The 20,650-nt window shown below is 43.2% G+C and overlaps 1 protein-coding gene across 1 annotated transcript; it reads left to right on the top strand.

The window, feature by feature from the left end:
- The first annotated feature begins 6,441 nt into the window (after positions 1-6,441).
- Positions 6,442-20,255, top strand: LOC120414654 (titin). The gene is made up of 5 exons (XM_039575911.2): positions 6,442-8,977; positions 9,037-9,189; positions 9,257-9,357; positions 9,986-10,086; positions 10,142-20,255. The coding sequence occupies exons 1-5, from the start codon at positions 7,106-7,108 to the stop codon at positions 20,095-20,097; spliced, it is 12,183 nt and encodes a 4,060-aa protein (XP_039431845.1). The 5' UTR covers positions 6,442-7,105; the 3' UTR covers positions 20,098-20,255.
- Positions 20,256-20,650: the final 395 nt, after the last annotated feature.

The raw sequence follows: 20,650 nt of genomic DNA, 5'->3' as shown, positions 1-20,650 counted from the left end.
ACTTTACTTGCGTGTCAGCCATTTTTCATTTATCGGGAAATTAATCAAAACTAGTTTTCTAAATTATCAAACTCTGAAAAAAATATATAGGCTGACAACATTAAAGTTTCATAAATTTACCATTACCACATTGATCACACAAAAAACTGGGGTAGAAAAGTATCCCCCGCAATCCACCGCGATCATTTTTTGAAAGTTCGACGCCAACGAATAATTTGATGGTTTTTTCCGCGGTTAACCAAAATTAAATTACCAATGCAACTTTGATGAGTTCATGTCCCTTTTTCGCGATGAAATTATCTTCAAAAGTGGCAATCCAATTGGCCTGTGCCAGATTCATAAACAATACTAAAAATCTACCTGATTTGCTGATGAGCGCTCATTGAGCGCGAGCGCATGCGTTGAGCATGAGCGAGCACGAGCTACCTGTTAAGTCCTCATGCTCATGAATGAGCGAGCACGGATTCTGGCTCGCTCGCTCATTCGCAACCCTGGTTGGACGTTAAATGTACAGTAGGGTGCCCAGAAAAAATGACCCCCTGCTCCACAAGCGGAAAACGGTTTATTGGGTTATTTTAAGCATCTGTGCAAATTTTGAGCGAAATTGGTTGAGATTAACCCATTGATACCCGAGCCTAAAGCTGGCGAAAAAAATGTTTTTCATACAAAATTTATTTTTTTAAATCGCTAATAACCTTTCAGAATTAAGTTTTACAGCTTTGGTATGTTCTACAAAGTTGTAGAGCATTAAATTTCCAATGAGAATCTCACTTTTGGGAATATTTGGATGTAAGTAGCGCACCGTGTAGACCAAACTGTCAGAAAATTGGGTTTTCCATACATTTTTTCGATTTTTCCCATACAAACTTCACCCCCGAGTATCAATGGGTAAATGTTAACCGATTTTGCTCATATTTGGCCCAGAGTCCTAAAATAGGTCAAGGAACAATATTCAGCTTGTGGAGCGAGGTTTTGAGAAAAAGTCCCGTATTCTGGGCACCCTAATGTACAGTGCAACTTATTCAAAGAACACGTAAAATTAGCGAATTTTAAGCAGGATTGGGTTCGAGACATATCTTCTTTACATTTGGATATTATATGCTGTTTGGAGGATGTTTTGTAACAGATTGATTTTCAACTAAACAGTTTTAGATTTTATATGATTTCACATGAATCGATTATATCCGACAAAATGTGAAATGAATAATCAAATTTAACAGCCCATAATAAGATATACTAGAAGCATTCTAAATGATTTTTAAGGCATTTTTTTCTTTTCGCGTTAATGCAAACTATTTCTAAGATGCATTGGGTTGATACAGTTAAAATGCATACTAGGATGTAACAAAAATGATGTTTTGGCGGGCATTCAGGGGTTTGTTCCGGTGAGCATACTAAGCCCAAATCCCAAATATGAGCTTGATTGGACGTAACATTTGCCTTTGCCATCCAGCACTAAAACTTAGTCACTGTTCAGCATTTAATGCGCATTTATAGCTGCGAGTAAAAGCTGAACTGAAAGCTGACTTTACTCGGCTGATTAAGTACTGGCCTCTACTGTCTCTCAAACCCTTCGAAAAATGTCAAAAATTTTAGAGAGGAGAAAAAAATATTTCTCTCTCTTCTTTTCCTTACCCGCTTAGATTTGTTTACATCTATATTATATTACCGACACACAACTGGCGAGAGATGATATTTTTGATCGAAGTTGCACTGTTTGAGAGTCAATGCCAGAAGTTAGAGGTCGTCGTCGGTGTTGGTTCCTGAGCCCTTGTCCTCTGGCCTGTGCGGGAAACGATTGCTATGCGTGATCATTTGACTCCAAAAACCAGAGCACAATCTTGAACTAAATTCGTAGCTCTTATGTTTGGTTATAATACAAAAAACGGGTTCTCTCGATAGAAAATTTGATTTTTATTAAGAAACACAATCATCAAAACTAAAACTATGCTTCCAGCCTGGCCGGGGAACCAAAATTTCGACGACTACATGATTTTAGCACGGTCGTTCATCGCGTGCACTTCGTGGCTGTTTTTCTTTCATCTAGCGCAATTTCTCCGAGAACAAGCCTTGAAAACGCCATTGCGCCAATGTTATCGGAGTAGCCGAACGGCTTTTCGGCTTGATCTTTGACCATTTCCTAAAAATATATATATATATTTCTTTTAAAACAAATTTGGTGTTATTATCTCGATTCATACTTACATTGTTTTTTTACAGAATAAAATTTGGTATCAAACCAACAATTTGCTGCTACCTTGTTTATTATCAAATAATTTTGTTCGATGAGTGAGCGAGAATCTCAATCGGTTTGTTTTGCTGGTTTTTCTTGATGTGCTCTCTCTTTCACTCATCACTCAAAATAGTAATCGTGTTGCCAGTTTATAAAAATATCAAGACAGTGTTGCTAGCTGAGCAATTCTCTACGAAATCGGTCTTTTTTCTTCAATTTTAATTTTTGTATTTTTTAATCCGGCTGAAACTTTTTTGGTGCCTTCGGTATGCCCAAAGAAGCCATTTTGCATCATTTGTTTGTCCATATAATTTTTCATACAAATTTGGCAGCTGTCCATACAAAAATGATATGTGAACATTCAAAAATCTGTATCTTTTGAAGGAATTTTTTGATCGATTTGGTGTTTTCGGCAAAGTTGTAGGTAAGGATACGGACTACACTGGAAAAAAATAATACACGGTAAAAAATTTTTTGGTGATTTTTTAATTAACTTTTTATCACTAAAACTTGATTTGCAAAAAAACATTATTTTTGATTTTTTTTTTATTTTTTGATATGTTTTAGAGGACATAAAATGCCAACTTTTCAGAAATTTTCAGGTTGTGCAAAAAATCTTTGAACGAGTTATGAATTTTTGAATCAATACTGATTTTTTTCAAAAAATCGAAATATCGGTCTCAAAAATTTTTCAACTTCATTTTTCGATGCAAAATCAAATTTGCAATCAAAAAGTACTTTAGTGAATTTTTGATAAACTGCACCGTTTTCAAGTTACAGTATGGCCCATAAAAAATGCGACATGTGCATTTTTTCACAGAAAAAAATGGTGCCATTCTTAAATTTATTTAACAATCTGATTTTTTATGTATTATGGTGTTAATTTAGTATGTTTTGAAGATATCGTCATGATATTTTTTGCAGTTCACCAAAACTGTGTACAGGCGGTCTACAACTATGAATGTGTTTTTGGAACAATATTTACCCTAATTAAATAATTTATATTTCAAAAACGAAACAGTTTAAAATATCCAACAATGTACCGAAAGCATCATTAGAAGTCCTTCTTAAATACGCCCAATCAAGAAAGTTTTTTAATTTTGTTAAAATTGGTAATTTGTGTGAAAAATTTCATTTTGGTTATTATTTTGTGTGATCCTGTCAAAATAAATCAATAACTTAAAACCGTTGTCGATGGCTCAAAAGCGTGCCCAGCGGCTCTATAATGTTAAAAGTCACATCAGAGCATCTGTTAGTATCAATTACCATCATTAGTAGCATTTGTTTTTTTCGTTGAAACATTGCAGGCTCCAAAAAATACCAAAAATTGATGCATTTTCAGAATCGGGATATTTTTGAAAAGTTCACTATTTTACTATAACTGGTAAATAGAATGCGTAAAATTCGGTGGAACTAACTCTTACAACTCTCAAAAACAGTAACCTTGAAGGCTGTATACTTTTTAGTCCATAAAAATACCATAATAGGCTATCCAGATCGACCAACATGAAAAAAGTATGTTTTTCTTTATATGGCCTGGGCGTAGAGCAAATTAGAAAATTATAAATTTCAATGAGCTGTAACTTACTTTATGCTAAGGGAATGGTTTTAAAGGCATTGATTGTTTGTTTTGAACCTGTTTGACATGTACACATGCTACATACATCATTAATAGTAAAAATAGTCCGGATTTAAACCTATTAACAATGTCGCATTTTTTTATGGGCCATACTGTAAATCCATATTTAGGTGACTTTTTTGAAAATAGTCGCAGTTTTTAATTTTTTTTTAAATTAGTGCACATGTTTGCTCACTCTTGAAAAACATATTTTTGAAAAGCTGAGAAAATTCTCTATATTTTGCTTTTTTGAACTTTGTTGATACGACCCTTAGTTGCTGAGATATTGCAATGCAAAGGTTTAAAAACAGGAAAATTGATGTTTTCTAAGTCCTACCCAAACAACCCACAATTTTCTAATGTCGATATCTCAGCAACTAATGGTCCGATTTTCAATGTTAAAATATGAAACATTCGTGAAATTTTCCAATCTTTTCGAAAAAAATATTTTCAGAATTTTTAAACCAAGACTAACAATTTAAAAGGGCGTAATATTGAATGTTAGTCTAGACTTGAAAATTCATGCTTGAAAATCCATGCTCATGCTCATGCTGCTCAGCATTAACATGTGCTGGTTAATGGTTCATTAGCATTTTTTCATTTGTTTAATGTTTAATGGTTCATTAGCGTTTTTTTCATTTTTGGCATTTTTTCGAAAAATCAGCTTCGGCATAAAAGATATGCGTCGCAACTCGCGACGCCCGAGACGTCATTTGATTTTGCCGGGGCCGATTTTTCGAAAAGTGCCAAAATTTGAAAATCTATACCGAGCTCCAGAGTGCTCCAAACATCGAAGTTATATATACCAAAAGATGCGCAAGGATCTGGCCTACACGCCAGTGTAGTGGAAAATAACCGCTTCAGAGGCCAAAATGACTCAAAAACTGACATTTTTGAAAAAAAAAAAAATACGGGTTAATTCTCATTTAAAATTCAAAGCGCTAGCTCCTGTTACGTGCCCACCGGAATAAACCCCTGAATGCCCGCCAAAAAGTCATTTTTTTACACTCTAATGCATAAATGTAACTCAATTATTGATATTTATTGATTTCTTTGAAGTATATCTTTCGTTTGAAAACCAAAGCTTTTTAACAGTTTTCAAATAATTTGTGGCTGAAAAGGCGTTCATTTCAGGTCATTGTTTGAACAACCTAACTAACTACGCTCACTGCAAGGTGAAGGCTAGCAGAGTAGATTTTCAACTTTATTGCCTCATCAGTTTATCTGATGCACTTTGTCAAGTAGGGGAGTGGCATCGCTTTTTTAGTCTTTAACGTTTTTTGAGTACTTTTGTTATCTATGTAACAAATTAATGAAAAATTTAACATCCAGATGTTTAGGTCACTGTTCAAATTTAAGTTTTAGTCAAATATCGATTAGGTTGTTTCCCCCTACATTATAACGCTGTCCTAATGATGATGACGAAGTGTTTTGCGAACGTTCTACTGCATGCTATAGACATAATTCAGCCAGTTTTTTCTTATTCTATCGAATCTGATTGCAACTGTTGCCACCAACCAATCTCCGGCACGTGCAGTTAATATTGAAACAGAAAGTGGAATCATGTGTGTTTGAAAGCAAAGTGAGAAGTTCAAAGTTGCTTCAGTTTGAAGGAATGCATTTTATTCGAGGTTGTTTGCATCTTAAGCTCGCATTTTATCTTGTCGATTTTATGATCCAGGGATAACGTTCGCGTTAGGTAAGAGAGCGGGTTAATTCGCTTGGTAGCGCTGTTATCAGCAGAACGTCTGAAGTTCTCCACAAACACTCACGATAAGGAACCTTGGCAGGTCGTAAATGCCGCAAGGAATGAATCTCAAGCTGTGCACTTCTCAAGTGTGCGGGATTGTGTGTTTATTCCACGCATGTGTGTTCCCAGCACATGTGCCAATAATCGTTCAATGATGTGTTATCGCGTTAAGGCAATTAAACTGTAATTGAATGAGTAGCGAGTTCATAGACTTTTCGCTGAAATCATTGCATTACTTGGACTAAATATTGAAAACAAGCTCTCAAACTGGCACTCGAAAAGAGGTTCCCAACGCGACAACGCGTGTGGGACGTTCAACCATTTCGATACAGCCTTATTTGTGGGTAACGAATTGCCTTTAGAAGCCGGTTATTCGGCGAAAAAAAAACAAGCGACTTCTCACAGCAAGCTCCTCTCACTTGGGTGTGGGAGGATGACCAATTCGCTTGGCCCCATCCGCTATTTGTGTACCGATTTGGGCACCACCACGACTAGGTGTGTGTTGTTCGAAAAAAAAGAAGCTCTTTTTTGGAAAGTCTGATCTGATTACGGCGGAAGAAAAGCTCGTTTACGCAAGCTTCTATTTTTAAATCGTTGATGTGAGAAACGTGTACTGCTGCTGCAAGTGATTCCTGAAAGCTGGTTTTGCTCCGTATTCCGCTGGGATTCTGTATCATCTGCATTGAGTTGGCGATTCTGTCGAGTGAATTATTGAAACCTGGAACCTGTGAGGAGAGCCGGCGCGCGCGCGTGAGATTGAGCGGTGAGAGTCCTCATCTCAGTCGCGATCAACCGGTGGTGGCACTTTTAGTAGACAGCTTAGTTCAGCGCTCAGCTCAGTTCAGTTCAGTTTGTGTCACCGGTTGTAGCAGATGTGTTGTGTTTTCGCTCGGTCTTGGTTGGTTTAGTTAATCGCGCAGGCGTTCGCTGGTTGGACAAGTTTTGCGTACTCCACGTAGGTGTCTCCCCCGTTGATGCCCACACTCGCGAGTTGCAATCTCTCGATTCTCTCCGACTCCGGGAGGAGCTAGATTGAAAAGACCTTCGTGGGACACACTCGTTCATCTGAGGGTGATGATATTTAATTGAATGAATTTCGAAGACTCGGCTTAGTTACGTCGGACTCGTGGAACTGTGAACAACTGTGATCTCTCCCTTTCTCTTTCTCGCGCGAACTTTTGGATACAACGCGGCGGTGACTTGTGCAACTTCGGATGTATCAGAAGAAGGAAAAAAAGTGATACTTTGAAGATCTAGCGGATTACCTCATCACTGTTTGAAAAGTTGTGGGTGAAGAAATAAAAAGCTATAAAAAAAGAATAGAGGTGAAGAATTAGAATCCCAATTGACGAGTGCCGCTCAAATATATATCGGCAGGGGAAAACAGCATGTGATAGCAAGTGCCATTAGTGATCGTGATCGTGTGAAGAGGGTACGTAATAGCAGAGCAAATTTATCGAAAGTATTAGCACGCCTAAGTGAGTGAGTGAGCAATCGTCACAAGATGGGGCCAACTAAACGTGACAAGCAGGATAAGCTGAAAAGCCAGAGTTTGATCGACTCGGAAAGAATGGTCCAAACCGGTGGTAGCAGTCAGCAGCAGCAGAGTTCTTCGTCGATGATCACAAGCAGCAGTACCAGCAGCAGCAGCACTAGCCGCAAAATGCAAACGGCATCGTCGTCTTCTAGCAAGATGGTGATGAGCGGCAGTGACGGTGGTGGTCTTGATCAGAAAATCAGTGAAATCAAATCTGGTGGGGCAACTAGTGAATCAGTGCAACAGCAGGGTCAAAGGCTCAGTGAATCGAAACAGGCCGGCCAGATAGAGTCGAAGCAAATCGAAAATATAATACAGGAAATCAAGTATATTGCCAGTGACACGGCTGACTCAACAAAACGAATTTCGACCGTACAGCAAAGTTGTGATAGTACTAGAAGCGACAAGGAACTACACGAAGCCTTGACCAATTTTGACAAGGTTGCGAACGCGACCGTTTCGGACATCCAACAAGGTGCAACGAAAATCAGTGCCAGTGAGATCGCGTCCTCTGAAACAAGTGTCCACAAGAGTGCCTCTAGCAGCAAGGCATCTCAAAGTAGTGCAACCAGTGCCAGTGCCATCCAGAACAGTCAGATCATGAGCAGTGAAAAAATCACCAGTGAATCGAGCTCGTCCCGTGCTGAACAACACTCATCCAGCAAAACCATGAAATCGTCTCACACTTCGTCATCTTCATCATCATTTGCGAAAAAAGATTCTTCGACATTCCTGTTGGACAGCTCCAACATACAAATGCTACAGAAGTCTGATGCAAACCAAAAGGATTCCGCAGTGACTCAAGTAAAAGACTCAGGAAATCATTCCGTTCTACAAACCCATCAATTCCACACCGACGGAGGACCCGCAGTTGGTGGAGGAGGTCGCAACTTTTCCGACAGCCAGAGCTACTCGTTTTCGGAGAAGAATGCTCCGACTACCGAGGTAACTTACGACTCTGCCGGAAATAAGATCACCAGCACCACATCGTCCTCCAGTGCCACTCATGGCTTCACCTCCGCGTCATTCCACTCCAGTGGAGGTGGCGGCGGTGGTGGTGACTCACAACTTCAGCCAACTTCCGGTGCGCAGACCACCCGTGTTTCCGGAAATGTTGTGCAGGACGGTCACTACACCACAAGCTCCAGCTCTGCAAGCAAATCTTATTCATCCTCCAAGCAAGAATCAAGCTCATCAAACACCATGAACGTGTCCAGTGTGTCACAGAAAGACGCCGTAATCGATTCCACTGCGCTGGAAAACTACAAAATCCAGGACTCGGCCTCACAGACCAACATGCTGACGAAGAACGCATCGGCCCACACGATCGTTAGTCTGTCGTCGGCGAATGATTCGATGGCGAACACGATTCAGAGCACCCAGCTAGTCACCGAGATGAATCAGGATGTGTCATCCAAGTCCCAGCAGCATGCCGATTCGACCAAAACGTACGAGAGTTCGTCCCATTTCGAGTCCATGGACGAAAGCAACCGTTCGCGCAAGCATGTCACCGACTTTTACGAGCAGCGTGAATCGAACTCGTCCATCCTGAAACGTAAGATCTACGACGAAAAAGTGAAACGCCTCAGCCTGATCGACGAGCGGGTTGTTCCCAGGGACGTGGTTATTCAGGACATTGAGGATGACGTAACGAATGTCACGAAAACATCTTTCGAAGCGAAACTGTTTAATCCGAAAACGAAACGTTGGGAACTGGTCGACCAGAAGACGATTCTGGAAAAGGACATCACCGTCGCCATTCCGGCGGAAATCGTTCACGAGTTGGAGGTGGAACGTCCCGAACTTGCAAATATCACCACCACGATCCAGCTGACCAAAGTAAGACCTTTATGTTTAAAACTAACAATCATTTACAACATTCCTCATCTATTGCGCAGGTTTATGACGCCAAGACTAAACAATGGACGACAATAGACCAGCGAAAACACACAGATGTGCTGGAAAAATTAAGTTACCTTGAGGAGAGCAGTGGTCGCACCGAACTGAACGAGTCAGAGAGGGTGAAAAATCTACAATCCATTGATACTGTTGTGAGTAATTTGCGCTTGGTCGCTCGTGATGCATCGGTGATTAATCCACCTGTTGTTTGCATTTCAGGATAAAGTGATCATCAAAGAATCAAGCGACCTTGGCAAGATTCGGAAGCAAACTGGCAAAACTGTCCAAGAACAGTGCATCTGTGAGATCTGTACCTGTGGGTAAGTAAAAGTAATCCCCCTTGTAAGATCCCCAATTCCTCCATGTTCCAACAGCGACAACCACGGAAAAGTCTGTAGCCGCTCTCGAAACCTACAAGGCACTAACAAGATCATTCCCTAACAGAAGGTATCTCTCTGTGTGTGTGAGTGTCTGTTTTGTGCCTCGCCGACTGAAACCCACTTGCGGCCAGTAAATCAGTAAATACTCACGCCATAGATGGTCAACGCCGAGTCTCGCCCCGAGTCGTGTACGTCGGCGTTGTTAATTTACATTCTACCTCTTTTTTTCGTGGCCTTTCGCTGCTATATATAGCGGCATGACATCACCGTTGTCATCACTGGCTGCGGCGGTGCATGTCGTCATTGTTTTGTTTAATTTTTTTTTTATCTCCCTTTATCCGGAGTCAAAATAAAAGTTAATTTTCATAAACACCTTAATGCACCATACCCGTTCCGGTGTACCGGTGCCGCAGTTCAATGAAGGCTTCTGTCATAAAAGGCACCCTGCTGTCTTAATGCTCACTTAGCAGGTTTTTTTATAACAGTTGCATTGACTTTGACACCAACTGAAGTTTTAATTGAACTCAAATTCAATCAACTATCAATCATAATCTTTTTTCTTTTGTAGTCGACACAACTGTTTTAATTGCGGTAGCGGAGGAGTAGAAAAAATAACTAAAGCTTCCAACAAAACATCGGTCAGCAAAACTGAAAACTTTTATCAACAAGGTTAGTACAACTATAGAAAACGTCTTAAAATTTTGCTAATAATCTATGATTCCAGATTTATCTGAACTAAACGAGCAAAGCACCTACGTTCGTCGACGCACCTGGACAAAGGAAGATGCCGATGAGTATCTAAACCAAACTCATTCGTCAAGTATTGAAAGGAGCAGCACCGAGCAAAACGTGACCAACCGTAGATTGACCTGGACGAAGGAAGACTTTGAAAACGTTGATCTTACCAAATTAAAGCAAACAACAAATGTCATTGAGAAGCGACAACCCATTCGCCACGAAGATAACCTTCGTCCGGAAGGAGACTTCGAACGTCCCGAAAAGAGTCAATTTCGACCAGCCGAACGTCCGAAACAGTTTCGACCGGAGGATAACTTGAGACCTGAAGGATCTTTCGAATCTCCCGTCAAGCCAAAGTACCAACCTGGTGAAAGACAGAAGCCAATTCGTCACGACGACAATCTTCGCCCAGAGGGTGACTTTGAACGTCCCGAGAGGAGTCCATTCCGACCAGCTGAAAGGCCCAAACAAATTCGTCCGGAGGATAACTTGAGACCGGAAGGCACATTTGACTCTCCGGAGAAGACAAAATATCAACCAGGTGAAAGACCAAAGCCAATTCGTCATGATGACAACCTACGTCCAGAAGGAGACTTTGAGCGTCCTGAGAAGAGCCAGTTTAGACCGGCCGATAGGCCCAAGCAGGTTCGTCCAGAGGATAACTTGAGACCTGAAGGAGACTTTGAGCGTCCCGAGAAGAGTCCATTCCGGCCAGCTGAAAGGCCCAAGCAAATTCGTCCGGAGGATAACTTGAGACCGGAAGGCACATTTGACTCTCCGGAGAAGACAAAATATCAACCAGGTGAAAGACCAAAGCCAATTCGTCATGATGACAACCTACGTCCAGAAGGAGACTTTGAGCGTCCTGAGAAGAGCCAGTTTAGACCGGCCGATAGGCCCAAGCAGGTTCGTCCAGAGGATAACTTGAGACCTGAAGGAGACTTTGAGCGTCCCGAGAAGAGTCCATTCCGGCCAGCTGAAAGGCCCAAACAAATTCGTCCGGAGGATAACTTGAGACCGGAAGGCACATTTGACTCTCCGGAGAAGACAAAATATCAACCAGGAGAAAGACCGAAGCCAATTCGTCATGATGACAACCTACGTCCAGAAGGAGACTTTGAGCGTCCTGAGAAGAGTCCATTCCGACCAGCCGAAAGACCCAAGCAAATTCGGCCGGAGGATAACTTGAGACCCGAAGGGTCTTTCGAATCTCCTGAGAAGCCGAAGTACCAGCCTGGTGAAAGACAGAAGCCAATTCGTCATGATGACAATCTTCGTCCCGAAGGAGACTTCGAACGCCCCGAGAAGAGTCCATTCAAACCAGCTGAGCGTCCGAAACAGGTTCGTCCAGAGGATAATTTGAGACCAGAAGGAGAGTTCGAAAGACCTGAACCAGTTGGGTATAGCTATGTGCAAAGGTCACAGGTAATAAGACAAGAGGATAATCTTTTCCTGGAAGGTAACTTTGAACGGACAGAAAAGACCGTGTATGTAGCAGGAGATCGTCCGAAACCGATAAGACACGATGACAATCTACGCCCAGAAGGAGACTTTGAACGTCCGGAAAAGAGTCAGTTCAGACCAGCGGATAGGCCCAAGCAAGTTCGTCCGGAGGACAATTTGAGACCAGAAGGAGATTTCGAACGCCCTGAGAAGAGTCCATTCCGACCAGCCGAAAGGCCCAAGCAAATACGCCCGGAGGATAACTTGAGACCAGAAGGAACTTTTGAATCTCCAGAGAAGCCGATATACCAGCCCGGTGAAAGACAGAAACCAATTCGCCATGACGACAACCTTCGTCCTGAAGGTGATTTCGAACGTCCCGAGAAGAGTAAGTTTAGACCTGCCGAAAGGCCTGTACAAGTTCGTCCAGAGGATAACCTAAGACCTGAAGGAGATTTCGAACGTCCAGAAAAAAGTCCCTTCCGACCAGCAGAGAGACCTAAGCAGATTCGCCCGGAGGATAATTTGAGACCCGAAGGATCTTTTGAATCTCCCGAGAAACCGAAGTACCAGCCTGGTGAAAGACAGAAGCCAATTCGCCATGACGACAATCTTCGCCCAGAAGGAGATTTCGAACGTCCCGAGAAGAGTCCATTCAAACCAGCAGAACGTCCGAAACAAGTACGTCCCGAGGATAACTTGAGACCTGAAGGAGACTTCGAACGCCCCGAGAAGAGTCCATTCCGACCAGCCGAAAGACCCAAGCAAATTCGGCCGGAGGATAACTTGAGACCCGAAGGGTCTTTCGAATCTCCTGAGAAGCCGAAGTACCAGCCTGGTGAAAGACAGAAGCCAATTCGTCATGATGACAATCTTCGTCCCGAAGGAGACTTCGAACGTCCCGAGAAGAGTCCATTCAAACCAGCTGAGCGTCCGAAACAGGTTCGTCCAGAGGATAATTTGAGACCAGAAGGAGAGTTCGAAAGACCTGAACCAGTTGGGTATAGCTATGTGAAAAGGTCACAGGTAATAAGACAAGAGGATAATCTTTTCCTGGAAGGTAATTTTGAACGAACAGAAAAGACCGTGTATGTAGCAGGAGATCGTCCGAAACCGATAAGACACGATGACAATCTACGCCCAGAAGGAGATTTTGAACGTCCGGAAAAAAGTCACTTTAGACCAGCTGATAGGCCCAAGCAAGTTCGTCCGGAGGACAATTTGAGACCAGAAGGAGATTTCGAACGCCCTGAGAAGAGTCCATTCCGACCAGCCGAAAGGCCCAAGCAAATACGTCCGGAGGATAACTTGAGACCAGAAGGAATTTTTGAATCTCCAGAGAAGCCGATATACCAGCCCGGTGAAAGACAGAAACCAATTCGCCATGACGACAACCTTCGTCCTGAAGGTGATTTCGAACGTCCCGAGAAGAGTAAGTTTAGACCTGCCGAAAGGCCTGTACAAGTTCGTCCAGAGGATAACTTAAGACCTGAAGGAGATTTCGAACGTCCAGAAAAAAGTCCATTCCGACCAGCAGAGAGACCTAAGCAGATTCGCCCGGAGGATAATTTGAGACCCGAAGGATCTTTCGAATCTCCTGAGAAGCAGAAGTATCAGCCTGGTGAAAGACAGCAGCCAATTCGCCATGACGACAATCTTCGCCCAGAAGGAGATTTCGAACGTCCCGAGAAGAGTCCATTCAAACCAGCAGAACGTCCGAAACAGGTACGTCCGGAGGATAACTTGAGACCTGAAGGAGACTTCGAACGCCCCGAGAAGAGTCCATTCCGACCAGCCGAAAGACCCAAGCAAATTCGGCCGGAGGATAACTTGAGACCCGAAGGATCTTTTGAATCTCCTGAGAAGCCGAAGTATCAGCCTGGTGAAAGACAGAAGCCAATTCGTCATGACGATAATCTTCGCCCAGAGGGTAACTTCGAACGTCCAGAAAAGAGTCAATTCAAACCAGCTGAAAGGCCCAAACAAGTTCGTCCGGAAGATAATTTGAGACCTGAAGGAGACTTCGAACGCCCCGAGAAGAGTCCATTCCGACCAGCCGAAAGACCCAAGCAAATACGCCCGGAGGATAACTTGAGACCCGAAGGATCTTTCGAATCTCCCGAGAAGCCGAAGTACCAGCCTGGTGAAAGACAGAAGCCAATTCGCCATGACGACAATCTTCATCCAGAAGGAGATTTCGAACGTCCAGAAAAGAGTCCATTCAGACCAGCAGAACGTCCGAAACAGGTACGTCCGGAGGATAACTTGAGACCTGAAGGAGACTTCGAACGCCCCGAGAAGAGTCCATTCCGACCAGCTGAAAGACCTAAGCAAATACGCCCGGAGGATAACTTGAAACCAGAAGGATCTTTTGAATCTCCCGAGAAGCCGATATACCAGCCCGGTGAAAGACAGAAGCCAATTCGCCATGACGACAATCTTCATCCAGAAGGAGATTTCGAACGTCCAGAAAAGAGTCCATTCAGACCAGCAGAACGTCCGAAACAGGTACGTCCGGAGGATAACTTAAGACCTGAAGGAGACTTCGAACGCCCTGAGAAGAGTCCATTCCGACCAGCCGAAAGACCCAAGCAAATACGCCCGGAGGATAATTTGAGACCAGAGGGATCTTTTGAATCTCCCGACAAGCCGAAGTACCAGCCTGGTGAAAGACAGAAGCCAATTCGTCATGATGACAATCTTCGCCCAGAGGGTGAATTCGAACGTCCAGCAAAGAGTCCATTCAAACCAGCTGAAAGGCCCAAGCAGGTTCGTCCGGAGGATAATTTGAGACCAGAAGGAGACTTCGAACGCCCCGAGAAGAGTCCATTCCGACCAGCTGAAAGACCTAAGCAAATACGCCCGGAGGATAACTTGAAACCAGAAGGATCTTTTGAATCTCCCGAGAAGTCGATATACCAGCCCGGTGAAAGACAGAAGCCAATTCGCCATGACGACAATCTTCATCCAGAAGGAGATTTCGAACGTCCAGAAAAGAGTCCATTCAGACCAGCAGAACGTCCGAAACAGGTACGTCCGGAGGATAACTTGAGACCTGAAGGAGACTTCGAACGCCCCGAGAAGAGTCCATTCCGACCAGCTGAAAGACCTAAGCAAATACGCCCGGAGGATAACTTGAAACCAGAAGGATCTTTTGAATCTCCCGAGAAGCCGATATACCAGCCCGGTGAAAGACAGAAGCCAATTCGCCATGACGACAATCTTCATCCAGAAGGAGATTTCGAACGTCCAGAAAAGAGTCCATTCAGACCAGCAGAACGTCCGAAACAGGTACGTCCGGAGGATAACTTGAGACCTGAAGGAGACTTCGAACGCCCCGAGAAGAGTCCATTCCGACCAGCTGAAAGACCTAAGCAAATACGCCCGGAGGATAACTTGAAACCAGAAGGATCTTTTGAATCTCCCGAGAAGCCGATGTACCAGCCTGGTGAAAGACAGAAGCCAATTCGCCATGACGACAATCTTCATCCAGAAGGAGATTTCGAACGTCCAGAAAAGAGTCCATTCAGACCAGCTGAAAGGCCCAAGCAGGTTCGTCCGGAGGATAATTTGAAACCTGAAGGGGACTTCGAACGTCCCGAGAAGAGTCCATTCCGACCAGCCGAAAGACCTAAGCAAATACGCCCGGAGGATAACTTGAGACCCGAAGGATCATTTGAATCTCCTGAGAAGCCGAAATATCAACCTGGTGAAAGACAGAAGCCAATTCGCCATGACGACAATCTTCATCCAGAAGGAGATTTCGAACGTCCAGAAAAGAGTCCATTCAGACCAGCTGAAAGGCCCAAGCAGGTTCGTCCGGAGGATAATTTGAAACCTGAAGGGGACTTCGAACGTCCCGAGAAGAGTCCATTCCGACCAGCCGAAAGACCTAAGCAAATACGCCCGGAGGATAACTTGAGACCCGAAGGATCATTTGAATCTCCTGAGAAGCCGAAATATCAACCTGGTGAAAGACAGAAGCCAATTCGCCATGACGACAATCTTCATCCAGAAGGAGATTTCGAACGTCCAGAAAAGAGTCCATTCAGACCAGCAGAACGTCCGAAACAGGTACGTCCGGAGGATAACTTGAGACCTGAAGGAGACTTCGAACGCCCCGAGAAGAGTCCATTCCGACCAGCTGAAAGACCTAAGCAAATACGCCCGGAGGATAACTTGAAACCAGAAGGATCTTTTGAATCTCCCGAGAAGTCGATATACCAGCCCGGTGAAAGACAGAAGCCAATTCGCCATGACGACAATCTTCATCCAGAAGGAGATTTCGAACGTCCAGAAAAGAGTCCATTCAGACCAGCAGAACGTCCGAAACAGGTACGTCCGGAGGATAACTTGAGACCTGAAGGAGACTTCGAACGCCCCGAGAAGAGTCCATTCCGACCAGCTGAAAGACCTAAGCAAATACGCCCGGAGGATAACTTGAAACCAGAAGGATCTTTTGAATCTCCCGAGAAGCCGATATACCAGCCCGGTGAAAGACAGAAGCCAATTCGCCATGACGACAATCTTCACCCAGAAGGAGACTTCGAACGTCCAGAAAAGAGTCCATTCAGATCGGCTGAGCGACCACAACAAATTCGTCCACAAGATAACCTACGGCCTGAGGGCGAATTCGAGCGTCCTCAGCCTGTAGTTGTTGGTAAATTTGAGAGATCACAGATAGTTAGACATGAAGACAACTTACAGTTGGAAGGACATTTTGAGCGGACAGAGAAAACAGTCTATATTGCCGGAGATCGTCCAAAACCCATCAGACATACCGATAATTTGAAACCCGAGGGTGAGTTCAGCTCTCCTGATAAACCTCAATATCAAGCAGCAGAGCGACCAAAACAAATACGCCCTCAAGACAATCTTAAACCGGAAGGTGACTTTGAGAGACCTAAGCCGGTTGTTGTTGGAAAAGCTGAACGATCGCAAATCATTCGCCATGAAGACAATCTTCACATGGAGGGCAATTTCGAGCGAGTTGAGCAAACTGTTTTCATTGCCGGGGAACGGCCAAAACCAATAAGACATGAAGATAACTTACGTCCAGAAGGTGACTTCATGACTCCTGAAAAACCACAGTTCCGACCTGCTGAAAGGCCTAAACAAGTAAAACCCGAAGATAACCTTCGAACGGAGGGAAGTTTCGATCGTCCTGAGAAAACTCAGTTCAAACCAGCGGAGCGTCCTAAACAGATTCGTCCAGAGGATAATTTGAAAACAGAGGGTACATTCGAAACACCTGAAAAGCCGAAATACCAGCCAGGTGAAAGACAAAAACCAATTAGACACGACGATAACCTTCATCCGGAGGGCAAGTTTGAGAGACCGGAAAAGCCACAGTTCCAACCTGCGGAACGTCCCAAACAGATTCGTCCAGAAGATAATCTAAAGCCAGAAGGAGTTTTTGAAAGACCCCAGCCACAAACAGTTGGAAAGGCAGAGAGGTCTACAATTGTTCGACATGCAGATAATTTACATCTAGAAGGAACATTTGAAAGGACACAGAAAACAGTCTACGTGTCTGGAGAAAGACCTAAACCTATTAAACCTGATGATAACTTGAGACCGGAGGGTGTTTTTGAAACTCCTGAGAAGCCAAAATATCAACCAGGAGAGAGACAGAAACCAATTCGTCATGATGATAATCTCCATCCTGAAGGTGATTTTGAACGTCCAGAAAAATCACCATTCCGCCCAGCAGAGCGTCCAAAACAAGTCAGACCATCAGATAATTTGAAACCAGAAGGCTCTTTTGTAACACCAGAGAAACATGGTTACCAGCCAGGTGAGAGACAAAAACCTATTCGCCAAACCGACAATCTACGTCCTGAGGGAGACTTCGAGCGTCCAGAAAAGCCTCAGTTCAAGCCGGCCGAGCGTCCCAAGCAGATTCGTCCGGAGGATAATTTGAGAACAGAGGGTACATTTGAAACTCCAGAAAAACCTAAATATCAACCTGGGGAAAGGCAGAAACCGATTCGACATGGAGATAACCTACGCCCAGAAGGTGAATTTGAAAAACCTGTGCAAAAACCTGCCTATCAACCTGCTGAACGTCCAAAACAAGTTAAACCAAAGGACAATCTACAAATTGAAGGTGAGTATCATTCATTGAAGGAACACAAGGAGCAAAAACAACGCAAAGAAACGGAACTACAAGAAGTCCATGAAAATGGAATTCTGGATGGTGCAGTTATGGTTACAACACAAACTGTAACAACAATTCTTAAAGGCGATAAACCGAAGGCTACTGGCAAAAAGGTCACTACATCGGAAACACATGATAGTTCGAGCCTGTCACATACAAGTCAGGATCATCAGCAGAAGCATACAATGTCCTCAACACAACTTTCTCAGCAACAACATGACACGAAGCATCTTTCACAAAATATAATTGACTCACGGTCAATTCAAAACGTTGATCATTCGGTACATGGGCAATACTCTCGATCCTCTGCCGTTGAATCGACTATGTCATCCTCGAATCTACAACATTCAACACAAAGTTTGTCACATGAAACTAGCGAGAGAAACGTGTCATCATCACAACAGCACAGTTCTAGCAAAGTTGTTACTTCTTCGAGTAATGTAGTTTCTTCAACAAATCGAATTACATCGAATGCGCAGGATGAGGCAATTTCAAATTCCACACGCGATATTTCATCAAGGAATATTTCGTCAACCAACAGGATCATTCATTCGAAGGATGGGACAGTACATGATTCTGCATTAGACAATCACGTATCCTCGAAGGAACACTTTGTAGGAAGTCATTCATCGTCCGCCAGTAAGCGTATCGTGGTGGATGGTAAGGTAGTCACCGATAAAACAATTTCTCAACAGTCGGGTACTGAAAAATTGATTGACGGAGGTGTTTTGAAGGTAGATACATCCTTTGTACAGAACAAATCTTCGGGTTTCGACGGTACACAGATATTGGGATCAACTGAAACAATTTCAACGGATCTCAAGAACGAGCTGACAACACGAAAGCAAACTTCAAGAGGTAGCCAGTCAAACAACATCATTCATAGTACTCATGAAAATGGTGCTCATAAGATATCGGGAGCTTCCGAAAATGGAACTAATCAAGTTCAGGTTCGGAAGTTGGTAGCCGGCAAATGGGTAATGAGAACAGTTACTGAAAACGTCAATGGAAAACATGAAGTGCAATCGAGTAAAATTAATCAACGAGGACATTCCAACGTACATACTACGGCCGCGGCTGGAAGCAGGAGCGTGAAACAATCCAATGATGCACAAAGCACGAAGACGATTGGTGGCAAGCATGTTCATATTCATGGAGACGAAAGTTCAACAAGTGGGCAGGCAGCAGCTGGAATCAGGAGCGTAAAACAATCCAGCGATTCGCCAAGTATGAAAACAGTTGATAGTAAGCATGTTCTTATTCATGGAGATGAAAGTTCGATAAGAGGACAGGCAGCTGCTGGAATCAGAGGCGTAAAACAATCCAGTGATTCACAAACCATTAAGACAAGTGATAGCAAGCATGTTCATATTTATGGAGATGAAAGTTCCACAAAAGGACAAGTTTTAAGGAATCAGAACAATACAAGTTCGAGTATTGTACACGGTGGCGACACAAGCACACAGAAATCAACAAAACAAAGTGCCACTACGAGGATCATCGGAGGCAAGTTAGTTCACGTGGCTGCTCGCGATGATAGTAATAGCTCTTCAAGAGCTTCAGTCAGTCATTCAAGATCAGCAAACAATATAATACATTCCGAGTCATCGTCTGTGATGAATTCAGCTATCTCCGAGAGCAATTTATCCAGTCGTACAGAAGCAAAACAATCATCGCATATCATTTCTCAATCGTCTACTTCTGAGAGTTCCACAGCCGATAAACATTTCAATCGAAATAGTGCATTTTCCTCAACTGAAAGTTCCAACAATGCTATTCTATGTCGCCAGCAACAGTCTAATGCGCAACCTTCCGGAAGCAGCATGAGTGTGTCTGGCTCAATTCAACGGAAAAGCATTTCCAACTTGAATGATAGTGCAGTCTACTCAACGACAAATCGACAGAGCTACAGCTCACTGCATCGCCGTGAGAAAGAATCAGCGGATAGCAGAATGAACAACTACATAAAAACTTTGGAATCTGGACCAATTACGACTCGTGGTAAACTGCAACCATGCGCCCCTCCAACGATGAGTACATCGACCAATGTTAGCAATGTCACCAGTAGCAGTACAATTGGGCAGCATTCCAGTAGTAGTCAGCAGACGAAGATGTTGCGTGATTACCATTCGGCCATCAACGTAACTAAGAGTTCAACGAAAGCTAACGCTTCAAGCATTTCGTTTGGTGAAGATAATAAGTTCCATGGTACTAGCTCATATAAAATGCAATATGTTCAGAAAAACGACGGTCCATGCCCGGCCCATGCTCTGAACGACAACTTGAAAGTATCAAAGGTCACCAAGCAGCACACATATTACGTGCGTGACAGACGATAATATATTTTGGACATTTTTTTTGTAAGCTTTGCGAATTATAAAAGTAATGGCTTGTTTTTGTTGTCGCCAATAATAAATGATCATTTATAAGATTAACTAAAAATGTATTGGAGATACTCCAGCTTTGCTTGAAATAAATAAAAAAAAATATTTTTTTACGCAAATCGTTTTATTTAGAAAGAACTCAGCCGGAACTCGTGGTTGCCACTCATCCAGTCGGTGAAGCTATTACACTCAAACCCCGATGGTTTGACACCAACCGTTGTCAAACAAACGGGGTCACTTTTAAGTTTGCACTCCTCAACCGCCGGTGGTTGGTAACTTTTTCGTTTAACACATTTTTAGTTTGTACCCCGTTGGTTGGTCAGCGCGGTTTAGTTACCCTCCAACTTCCCACCCTCCAGATATTTTAAACGGATCTTTACCCTCCACCCTCCCAGTTTCCAAGCAACTTTTTCAAAACGGCGTATGTTTTATTTGAATTAATACATACAACTTCTTGAAAAATTACTCTTAGTCAATAAATATATTTGAGAGCTCTCTGAAGAAATCA

Source organism: Culex pipiens, chromosome 2 (assembly GCF_016801865.2).
Source record: "Culex pipiens pallens isolate TS chromosome 2, TS_CPP_V2, whole genome shotgun sequence".
In the NCBI taxonomy this organism is placed as follows: domain Eukaryota; kingdom Metazoa; phylum Arthropoda; class Insecta; order Diptera; family Culicidae; genus Culex; species Culex pipiens.
This window is presented reverse-complemented; position numbering and strand designations above follow the sequence as displayed.

Coding starts and splice junctions, on each gene's coding strand:
- LOC120414654 (XM_039575911.2), top strand. CDS start 7,106: ATGGGGCCAACTAAACGTGACAAGCAGGATAAGCTGAAAAGCCAGAGT. Junction 9,190..9,256: donor TACAATCCATTGATACTGTT/GTGAGTAATTTG, acceptor TTTGCATTTCAG/GATAAAGTGATCATCAAAGA. Junction 9,358..9,985: donor TGTGAGATCTGTACCTGTGG/GTAAGTAAAAGT, acceptor TTTCTTTTGTAG/TCGACACAACTGTTTTAATT.